This window comes from Cyphomyrmex costatus, unplaced genomic scaffold (genome assembly GCF_001594065.2).
Source record: "Cyphomyrmex costatus isolate MS0001 unplaced genomic scaffold, Ccosl1.0 scaffold40, whole genome shotgun sequence".
NCBI classification, from domain to species: domain Eukaryota; kingdom Metazoa; phylum Arthropoda; class Insecta; order Hymenoptera; family Formicidae; genus Cyphomyrmex; species Cyphomyrmex costatus.
The window spans coordinates 368,774-380,534 of NW_017278208.1; the positions used below are offsets into that span (position 1 = coordinate 368,774).

At 31.6% G+C, this 11,761-nt stretch overlaps 1 protein-coding gene across 1 annotated transcript; it reads right to left on the reverse strand.

Annotated features, from left to right (window-relative positions):
• Positions 1–2,116: 2,116 nt before the first annotated feature.
• LOC108777054 (thyrotropin-releasing hormone-degrading ectoenzyme) lies at positions 2,117–11,123 on the reverse strand. The gene is made up of 15 exons (XM_018543846.1): positions 11,050–11,123; positions 10,228–10,444; positions 9,321–9,662; positions 8,759–8,914; positions 8,304–8,612; positions 7,863–8,049; positions 6,841–7,269; positions 5,861–6,065; positions 5,236–5,489; positions 3,831–4,021; positions 3,432–3,596; positions 2,983–3,147; positions 2,741–2,813; positions 2,486–2,590; positions 2,117–2,179 (listed from the first exon to the last, which is right to left on the reverse strand). Exons 1-15 carry the CDS (start codon positions 11,069–11,071, stop codon positions 2,117–2,119), a joined length of 2,883 nt encoding a protein of 960 aa, XP_018399348.1. The 5' UTR covers positions 11,072–11,123.
• Between the last annotated feature and the right edge of the window lie 638 nt (positions 11,124–11,761).

An 11,761-nucleotide genomic window follows, 5' to 3' on the forward strand; every position in this document is an offset into this window, starting at 1 on the left:
TTATTACCGCAAACGAATTTTAATGTGTATTAAATATATATATATTAATTTTACTTATATTTTATATTTTATACGTGCAAAAATGATGTCGACATTTTTTTTATTGTTTGTATACATACAAACGCACTGTACGTTCACGTTAATCCATAACCTGATCGATGTTTAACATCTTACGTGACCTATACTAGAAACATTCTTCAAAAATGGAGTTGAACACCACTCATAACTGTGCCGGTCAAAACAACTTAGCGTGAGATTCTTTTACCCAAAGGGTAACTATTCAGGCGTGAGAAAGTTACCAATCAACTTCCCTTAGCAAATTGCTATAATTTTAATTATTAATATATAACTATTGGCATTTCCAACTCGTAAAGTAATTTTTAAACAGTCATTATAAAGTCATCAATAATTATATTATATATAAAAAATTAAATTTATTACGATAACAAAAAATAACAAGATTTATTATTTTTTATTAAAAAAAACAACAGTATCTGTGATTTAGCCACATTAGTCTAATCGTTAGTTTAATGATTCTAAGTATATGTACTTTCCTAATTATAACATATCATTAAGTACACGTATAGGATATACACACACATACACGCGCGCGCATGTGTGTGTGTAAACATGAATAAAGTTTATTTTGCAACAGAATCAGACGAATACGTAAAGATGCTCCTATTTTCATACATTTTATCACATAATTTTCATATTCACATAAAAACAGGAGAATCAATTTCTTCGAACAAATTGTACCACGCCATGTCGCTTAGACCATAAGATTATGCTTTCATCTCTATGACTTTGTAACATCTATAAGAATCGCTGAAGAAGAATCCGTGTGAGTTCCGAAACGTTCGATATTTTTTTATATTTGTTTATATTATTTTACATTTTTTTAAATATACTTTTTATTTTTATGTAGTATCAACATTGTAAACTAGAAATTCATTTTATAAAAAAATCTTATTATACGCTCAATTTAGACCGTTTTTTCTTTATATTTTGCATTGCAAAAAACGAGCGAAATCTAATTAAAGTTTATTTTATTTCAAACTGCATCGCAACGTATGCAGAATAAAAGAAGGTACCATGCAAAGGAAAAGGTCCTCTTAGAGGGTCCTTCTATCTTGACTTTGGGTTTCGGGTGTTGCAACGAATCCTCTCGACACGAAGTCCGCTGCACCTACAGGTTACTGGCGACCTGTGTGGCATGAGAACGGGGCCCGCTCTTCCTACATAATAAACGACTTCGAAGAACGGTAGTAGCATTGACCTGAATCTATTAGGGCTCTTCGGTTTGGCGGTATTATAACTGCCCGTGAATCAATCCCTTACTTAGCAACATTCTCCGACCACATGAAAACCCGGCTCGTTACTGTCCGGTTAAAACCAAGGTACCACCGTTACTTTCGCGGCAAGAACTTCTTGCAGCTCCCTCGTACCCCTCGAGGGATGCTGACAATACTTTGATGTCATCGCAGCGTTCGCGTTAATATAACTTATTGTTAGTATCGATGATGATGCGATATCTTCAAATGCTGACTTTTTCAATCAAAAAATTATCATTAATCTTAGCTCCATATTCAATAAATAATTTTTCGAATAGAGAAAGTTAAAATGAAAGTTTTTCTTAACCATTAATTAGAACATATAGGCTCTGATAATCTTGAGACTTTTCCCAATTTTTAAGTAGTAATGATTTGGAATAATTTTCTGTTTTTCATGACTTTATTTTTCACAACTTTAAATTTAAAATATTTTTTTTTTTAAATTGGACTAATATTACAAAAATTTTAGTAGAGAATCGATGTATATAATACTTTATTTTGCACTGGAGAGGGAAGAGAGCAAATTAGCAGCATATATTTCTTTAGAAATTTTCTTTATCTGACACACTATAAAAAATATACATTTTTTGTAAAATTATTTTTTATCAATAAATAGAAACTAATGTAGTAAAATATTAAATTTTGATTGCAGTGTCACGACATCAAAATCTGTACAAACTAATTGTACTACAATTATTTGTAATTGTTTAGTTTATGTTGAATAATCGCACTGTTGCATTGATTTGAATAAATCTTTAACAGTATTTATTCATCATTCAACTTTATTTTTTACAATCTATTGTTTCGGCATGTTTCACAGAAATTTCTTGTAATATCTTCAACGTCTGTAGATAAAAGATTGGAAAATTAAATCTTAACAAACTGCAAATATATATATATTTTTTTTTAAACTGACAACATTAAAAGCTACAAAACGAATGGATACATTTTATAGTATCTTATTCTTTTTCTTTAATTAGATAAAATTAATACAAATTATATGTTGGATGCTATTAAGTTATAATTATTAATCAAGAAAAGTACAATTATGCAAAAATGTGCAAATTTTAATACGAAAATAATTTTATAGTTAAACATTTTCCAAGTGCAAAATCCATTTCACTTTTTGAGGAAGTAAGCTTGGTAATTACCTCGTTTTTCTCGTTTTTATACCACGCGACATTGGTCTCAACTTCATTAATAACCTTCGCGACCACGGTGTCATACTTCTCGCTCTTGCCTTTCAGTTGTAGTAGCTACAGAGAAAAAAAGAAACGCGATCATTATATAATGATTCGACACTTCACAGCTATAAAGTGTATACATATACGTATATAGGTTTTCAGAGAAAGGTATCGTTCTCTTTCCGATCCTTGTTAAGTTTCATATTTGTATAATTTTCTTACCCATTCCATGTCTTCTTTTTGACGAATATTTTTCGAAAAGGCATATAATACACTAATCAAAGTAATATTTCCACTGGAAGTACAGCAATGAAAATGTAGTCAGATAATAATAATCAGACGATCGTACAATACAAAAAAGTAAATAAATAATTTATTAAATTTTTTTATAATTACTTTTTTAACAATTTATAAATTGTTAAAAGAGTTATTTTCTTGCCAGTTATAAACTTTATTTAACTTACTAATCATTATTTCCTTCTATTGTGTTCGTGTTAAATTCATTCCAATGTTGAGTTATGAATTGTATTGCAACGTGATATCCGTATGGATTTGATGCAATGGACCGTAGAGCTATTTCTACATATTCAGACGTTACATTCTTTTGTGAATATATTGTGGACAAATATCTGGAAGTAATTATTATAATATGCAGTAAAAAATTGTAATATACATTTAAATAATTATAATAAAAAAGAAAAAGAGCCACGAGCCAAAAATTTTTTGGCTCATGGCCCTTTTTCTTTTTCATTATTTTTAAATTTATTGAGCCTTATCACAAACATATTTTAAATAATTATAATTCAAAATAATATTTAAATGAATACTTAGACTTTTTATCTCGCATTTGTCTGTTAAGAATTTCAATGTAAGTAACTTTATTCTATCATGAGATTTAGAATGTATCGAGTACCTTTGCAACAGACTCACGTTAGCATGACATCCCAATGCAAAGGCGAGGCTTTTCTTATCATGTACCGTTGATTCGTTGTATCTTTTCAGGAATGCCAGCCATTGTTCCTCCGTGGTGACTTTCATGAGTGTGCAATACGCCCAGCTACGAAATTCTTGCGGTAAACTAGTTCAACAGATAGTTTTACTGCTATCATAACAGTGTTAGTACAATGATTAATTTAAACAGTAAAGGCAATTATTCATATCTCAATTAATATTAAATGTAATTTTATAATTTTTAATTAATATTAATATGTTTCATATTCTTATGATTAACAAATCTCAAAAATAGGTAAATACATTTTGTATTTGCCTAAATGTACAAATATTTGCAATTTTTACTTTGCTGAATACGTACGAGTTCGATGATTCGTTTTGTAACATTTTTCGATCAAAGTCAAGGACCGCCATTAAACATGCTTGATAGTCTACAGAACATGCCGATTTCATTAAGTTAATTTCGAATTCTGTCCACAGCGTGGGATCCTTATAAATCACCGTCGGTGCGATCTTGCTGTACACTTTATTTATAAACTTGCACATAACAAACTAAAAGAAATTAATTTAATTTAATTGGTTTTTTGTTTAGATAAAAAGAGAAAGAATAAAGAATGTTTATATTAAGTTCAAGATTTTTAAATGTAAAATTATTTATGGCTACACGTTTCTTTTTAATATACATTAAAAATATTTATAATGTAAAAAAAAGCTCTGATAATTCAATTTTTCAAAGAAATTGTAAAACTAAAATGGTATAATTAAAAACTGTTTTTCTTTTTTAATTTTCTTTTTACATTGTATCTCGTTTTCTTAAAAAAAAAAAACTATCTATACCGTATCAAGCCAATATCTCACTCTCCCGTTTCAAGATTCTGTTTCATCTTTAAAAACATCAAAGTGTTCTTGAGAAGTTGCGAAGAAGAAGGTAAAGTAACCGGCAACGATATTTATCGTAACATTATAGAGATCTGCGGTTGATTCGCGCAAGAAATAAGAGTAAGTAATTCCATTTATCCAGAATTTACGAGCAATAAACCGGGTGGATTAAAACGCAGAGATATGCCGCAACGTATTTATTTAATTTGGCACGTTAGGTTTACGGACGTGGAGTGCCTGAAGAAACCATGGGGCCCGCCTCTCAACTCACGGTGAGGCCTCTTCTCTCGTATATTTTTACAATAATGGCTTCTGTGAAAAGGGAACTGTTACGGCAACATTGGTCGGCGCGAGTGCTTAATTAAATGTTACGTGCCTCGTATTTCGGTGCAAATAATGATTGAGTCCTCCGACCTAATTGAGAACGTCGAATCGTAACGACGGCCGATGGGCCGATGATCACTTATATATCTGTCCCAGGGATAATCATACGCTTTATAATGCCATACTTAAGCCTTAACTGCGCGTAATAACGACATAAGCCAGAACTGCATAGCGGACGATTTAGATCGCGCGAGGCGGCGTCGATTATATCTCGCATATCTTATCACGCCGCGACCGTATAAATTAATAATAAAAAGAAATGTGCTCGCCTTTGCAATCTCGTGCAAATCTACTTAGAAAGACGAGTGAACTTGACAAAGTCGCAACTAGAATGTAGCAAATATACCGTTAACATTTCACCGCTTTATTTGTGTACGATCATCTCTTTATGCTATCGCGAAGAAATGGTCGATGTTGATAATTAAAACAATTATACTTTATTGCTTGAATATTGTGCGTAGACGTATAGCTTCAAATATCATCTTGATAACTTCGAATATTACCTTGAACAAATTTGAGTCCCAAAGACGATTTTGAATGGTAGTTAATAAACGCAACGCGGATGTCCATAATATTGTTCCACTTTCTGCTTCCATTTTCTCAAAAATGTTCCACATAATCTTTTTATCAAGCAATCCGGCATTAGTCATCGCAGATAAATCGGTTAGCACTTGAACTTTAGTTATTTCCGGTAGAATTTGGAAAGATTTTGTCAACAGTTTCCAGTTTTCTACATCGTAGTTGACACGATATAACGCTGTAAATAACAGGATAATAGAGATAAATTATTAATAATAGTTTCATATATAAGTTTAGAGGTCAGAGTTCAGAGACACACGCAACAGTCTTCGAAAAAATATGTGATATAATTTATAAATTATTAGTCTTTCTCGCTTAACGTTACGATAAACGACACTATTCTTGATAACTACAAAACTTTTATTATCCACGATTTGCGGTATAGTTATGTGGCGATTTTTGGACACCCTATATGTGAAACGCATTCTTTATGAATTTATGAAGTGGCTCAAGTTTATTTCCAAATTGATCGACACCAGTTATTGACGGTAAAAATATTACTTTGTTATCTTCTTAATTGATCGGCGTATGTTTCGACAGTAATATTACCCGTTTGATTGATATTGAACAGAATCCACTGGTTGTTGGAAGTCGCCCGGCTCAAAGCAGTGTCGTTAATTTTCATGCGTTTCTTGACCATCCATGCCTTCGGCAGGGTATTACCAAATTGCTGTTCATTTTCGGTTGTCCACGTCAACGGGACGTGCCATAACTCTTCGTTCGTACTATTTAGGCCATAATGATAAAATCGATCCTGAAACACAAACATCGCATAATCAAGCAATTTTTATCGATGTCCATTATAGATATTTCATAATTATATTTTACTTCTTTATTTAATTTATCTTTGTAATGTAATAGCTTTATTATAGTATCATAATGAGGATTATATAAATTGTAGTTTTATTCGTAAAAGATATCTATTTAGAGAATATAATGTTATATTCTCTCCCTCTCTCTCTCTCCCTCTCTCCCTCTCTCTCTCTCTCTCTCTCTCTCTCATTAATTTTTATAAAGTATTATAATTTTACAATGTAATACGCATAACATATAAAGTATATATAGTAAAGTAAAGGTGGAAGAAAATATTGATTATATGCAGACAAATTATTATAAAAATGATTAATGTGTCAGCAACTTATATTTAAAATAAATTGGCAATAAAAAAATTTGTAATATATATGTATGCCGAATTTGATGTATAAAATAATATTTGAATTAACATACGTTTTTTAAATATAAAGTTTCAGTAATTTGAAAAATTGAGAAGTCACGGTTAAATATGGAACCCATCAAATTTTTGACAAAAAAAAATTGATTCCAGATTAATCAGAGGAAATTGAGGCATTCTGTATAATTTAATCGTCGTGTATAATTTAACCACACAACTTCCTTTTTTCTCGTTACGTTAAGAGAATAACGATTATTAATATCGTCGTAAATGCATTCCATCGATAAATAATTTGTCGTCGACGAAACAAGATGAAGAAATGCGCCTGGAGATCGATCTGCGATAAAGAGAGGCGCACCTGCGTAAGCTCGATCGCACCGGTTTCTCGATTCTGTTGGACGTGCAGGACAGGGAGACCAGCCTGATATGTCCAAGTTCGCATTACGTCCTTCATGCGGAGCTCTGGGGAAGCCGGTAGCCCGTTCGCTCCATCGATCTCCATTTGAAAAGCGCTCCAGAGATCCTCCTGATCGGCGTTGCGATAGTGATATGTGTGCATGTAGTGACGCACAGACGAGAGGAAGATTCGCTCGCCCAGAAAATGATAGATCATGCGCGTCACGCAATTACCCTTGACGTATGATGTCAAATCGAAGACGCCGGTGAGCCTGCTCACTTTCTTCAGATCAATATGTAACGGGTGTGCCGCTTCGTCAGCGTCGCTGTCAAACACAACGTGACACTCGATCAGGAAATGGACCTGCAGGTCCCAAAATGCAGGCTCGAGCTGGAAGATCAAGCGAGTTAATCATTGCCATCGGTTAAACATTATAACACTATAACTATGTATAGGTAACAATAACATTAATTCTCATAAAATTATTAAAACATGATTAAAAAATGAAATAGAAAAATACTATTAATTAATTATTAAAAAATAATTGAAAATCAAAATATCAATTATCGATTTTTTGTTTAATTTTTTATAACTTTACAAAATTCAACATAACGTTTACTTAAAAATTAATATTTGCATTATAATATTAAAATATTGTCTAAAATTCAATTGTTTTAAGAAAAAAATTATTTTATTTAAAAGATTGCTCGAAAATAATAAAAGTCTGAATATTATTACATAAAGTGATTATATTATAATATTTAAATACTAAATTTATTATATTATAATTGCTCAGGAAAAATATTTCATATGTACAAAATGTTTCAGTTGTATACATAATTATATACATATAATTATATGTATATAAAAATGATATATATAATTATATATAATATATAAAATATATTCATATGTATATATATAATACTTTTTCAGGTAATTTTTAATTAACACACTATTTAGAAAATTGACATCCACTTTACTGCGTTTAATGCTAGGAATCCGAAAAATGAGGCGAATCCTTCTTTTAACCACACTTCATCCCACCATTTTGGCGTTACCAAATTACCGAACCATTGATGAGCGACTTCGTGTGCCGCGATACTATAAGCCATTATCTTTTTAGACTCAGTAATACTGTCATCTTTCTTTATAAGGATAATGTCTTCTCTAAAAGTATCAGTATAACTCATTAGTACTATAACTTCTAATCTGAATTGTAATAAAAAAAATTCTGTTAATTAGTTTGTACGAAAAAAATTTAACATTCCAAAGCAATCAAAATCACAAATTCTTCTTTAGGAAAATTCTGCAAATGTAAATTATACTTGAAGAGAATATATGTGTATGATATTTTTACACTTTAAAACTTTTTACAAAAAATTTAAATAAAGTTGAATATTACAGAAAAATAATTTGTTTACCGAAACGTTAAGAGACCCCAGTTTTCCATCGCGGCATATTCTAATTCAGGAACTACGATCACATCTAGTTTATTTAATTCGTAATAAAATCCAGTAAGATTCTGCATTACACGAAGAACTTTTGATATCAGATCGCCTATGTATCTTGTATCGTTCGCGACCTCTTTCCTGAAAAAGATCGTATGCGATGGTCGATCGGTGACGGCAACGTTGTAACTTGAAAAATCGGTGACCATAAAAGCAACCACGTAAGTGGGCATCTGAAAAGTTTTCTCGTAATGGTCCCAAACATATCCTGGCATGCCATATCTGAAGAAAAGGGAGACTGAATTAAAAATTCGGATTATTCTTTAATTAAACGTTGCGATTACACGAATAAAACTTTGCGGCGATCAGGGGATACAATAAACGATGCGTATGTATGTTACAATTGTAACTGAATCGTTCTCTTTTACATTTCCTCGGTGAAATTGCGCATTGAGTTCGAATGCGATCGCATGTTAGATTTTCTGCCAATCGAGATGCGAAATGGCGCCTTGATCCACGGCTCGTCGAAGCATGGGTAAGCTGTTCGAGCGTAATCTGGGGAGAAGTTTGATACCGCTATCCATCTGGAAAGAAATGTCTGCTTTCGCAAAACATGTAGATATATACGTTAAATATATAAAATATTATAAAATAAAAATTTTGGAAACTAATAAATTAATAGTATTAAAGCTAGATTGTTCTTTTCAATGAACTTTGGTGTTCATTCTGTTACTCTTTTACTCTCTAAATTTCTTATTCTTTTACTCTTTTATTTATTTATTAGAAAAATCATCACATACATAGTTTACCTGAAGATAGATCAATCGCGGCCCTAAACAAAGTATCTTTTAAAATTTAATGTGAATATTCAGCAACTAGGAAATGGAAACCTTAAACTGTCAAACTAGATCTTTAATGCTTAAATAATTTAGTGTGAATTTAATTAATAAATTAAAGTAGACATCACACTTTTGTATCAAATCGCAATACCTGGTTTCGTTTGTATCATAGTCAATGTGCGCGCTCCTGAAAAATCCTTTTGGTTTTTGATGTAACGGGATCGTATATTTTATATGTAAAATGTAAATTTCTTCCGCTATCAATACATGTAGAAGAAACACGTCGATAAAATCCTCCTCATCCATTACAACGTACGTGCTCGTTAACTTTGATGCGTTCGGCGAACGATATTCCTTCACGCTAATGTCTTGTATAAAGAGCTTACGGGCGTGAAGTCGTATATGTTTAGTCGGTACTTTGGAATAAAACTGGATCTGTGCATCACCGATCATCGTGAAATTATTTTCTTCTAATATGGGCAGTATTTTCAAACTGCAGTGAAGAGAGAAAAAATTATAACATAACATTAAAAAAAAAAAGCGTAATAAATATCAATGTCTATTTGCATTATTTTATTTACTTTAAATACAAATATCTCGTATTCTATTACTAATATTAATTTTAGTCGTTGTTTGCCAAGTGAAGGAAGTAAGATTAAGTGCGCTGCAAATATTATATTTTAGTTCAAATCTGTAATGTCAATCACTAATGATAGATATGCAATGCTAACAGAAAAGTCAACATCAATTATAACTAACACAGTGAAAATCTGTATTAAATAGCTAATTTGTATTAGTAAATCTATATAATATATTATCTCAACTTTAAATTAAAAAAAAAACGCGCTTTTATCTAAATATCATGTATACAACATTAAAATAACTTCCTTCCTCTGTTATAATAACTTTAATATTAGATAAGTCTTTAAAAAAATCTTTTAAAATTTGAGAAAGAAGTCAAAGATTGTAGCGAATAAAACATCTTTTCCATTACTTCTAACGTTTGAGTAATCAATAATTGAAAAGAATATCGGAGATATGTTGATCGCTGTGCTTACGTGTATTCTAATGGTAAGACTTGATCAGACAACCTCTCCAAATAGGCCACTTTACGAGACTTCCCACCGGTCGACCCCCTATGTCTACCATCCCGCCGATTTTCCATGCTCGAACTAACGAACCAATAAATGATCATTGACCCGACGAAGATGAGTATCACCACCACGATTCGAGTTCTCACTTGCCATCCACGATGTCTAACGTAAGCCGGAATTTCTGCAGCATGTTTCCATATATAGTTTATAAAATTTTGTTTATTTATCTAATTATTTATTTTGTTTATAATTGTTCAACAAAATAAGTATATATAAGTAAAGTAAAAATAAATGTCGTAGCTATCAAATTTTAATTCTATAATATCTCGTACATGATGTACGTTTGTTGCCATACATTGATTAAAATTAATGATACACAGTATTTTTTTAATTAGTCTGTGTTTGGTAGGAAAATTTGTCAGAGTTCATCTAAAAAATATATAATAAATGGCAAATTCAGATAGCATTACTAAAATTTAACGGGAGAAGTCTCATTTTGTCTGTAACTTTATTCGAATAATTTGTATTGTAATACATTTCGACAATTTTCGAAAAGATTCAGGATACATTTTGACTACATTTCGGAGAATTTCCGACACATTTGGATAAATTTTTTCACCAGAGAACTGATTTTATTTTTGCAAAAAAAAAAGATAATATGCTGCGATTTTTATGAAAATACCGTTTTGAGAAACTTTCAAAAGATTCATTTTTTTGTATTGCACGTCTATAAATTTCAAATACAATTTTTAATAAATTTTTCTTTCGATGAAATGTTGCTTTTACCTTGCGTTGGATTGTCCTCCATACTTGTCGGCAAGGGATACTAAACTCCCGCAGGATCTAGCAATCGAACGAACATCGCCACCGACGGATAACTAGCTGCTACTGCGTCCGAAAAGCAGAAAACACGTCAAGGGTTTGTGGTTCGGCCAGACACGCCCGCCAAAAATACACCGAGAGCCACTTGTACGTCATTTCCCTCCTCTGTACTTTACTCCGACATTTACTGTTGATCGCTATTTGCCTGGAATTTTTTCGCAGACCGTCGTGACGACTTGACGAGTGCGCGTCTCGTTATGCAACGCGTCTTCAAAAATATATGTATACTAGCAGCGCCGTCATTTAGCGTTTATAATTTATAGACTTCCAGTAAATAGTCAAAAAAGAGGTTCAGGGACGTTTCGCCCATTAATCATTACAGACACAACAAAACAGAATTGGCTGGTATTAGAAAATAATTTGCTGGTTCTAAAATACGAGCAGACTATCATAAATTTAAAGGTAATGTGAACGTTTAATTATCTCTCTAAAATTCTTTGGAGAGAAATCTCACTCTTTAAACAGTGAAACTTAAGCCGCAATCTTGAAAAGGCGTGACTCAATTTTCAATCTTCTAGATTCTAGAATGATATTTACTCTCAAAGTTCAAAAAACATACAACAATTACTATATCATCTCAAGTATACACATTTTAAGTTTTTTGTTATTTATATCA

Bases quoted from the DNA above. Each gene is read 5' to 3' on its own strand.
- LOC108777054 (XM_018543846.1), bottom strand. From the start codon at position 11,071: ATGGAGGACAATCCAACGCAAG. The intron at 10,445-11,049 runs GTAAAAGCAACA...AACATGCTGCAG, and splicing joins GGAGGACAATCCAACGCAAG to AAATTCCGGCTTACGTTAGA. The intron at 5,490-5,860 runs GTAATATTACTG...TGTTATTTACAG, and splicing joins GTTCAATATCAATCAAACGG to CGTTATATCGTGTCAACTAC.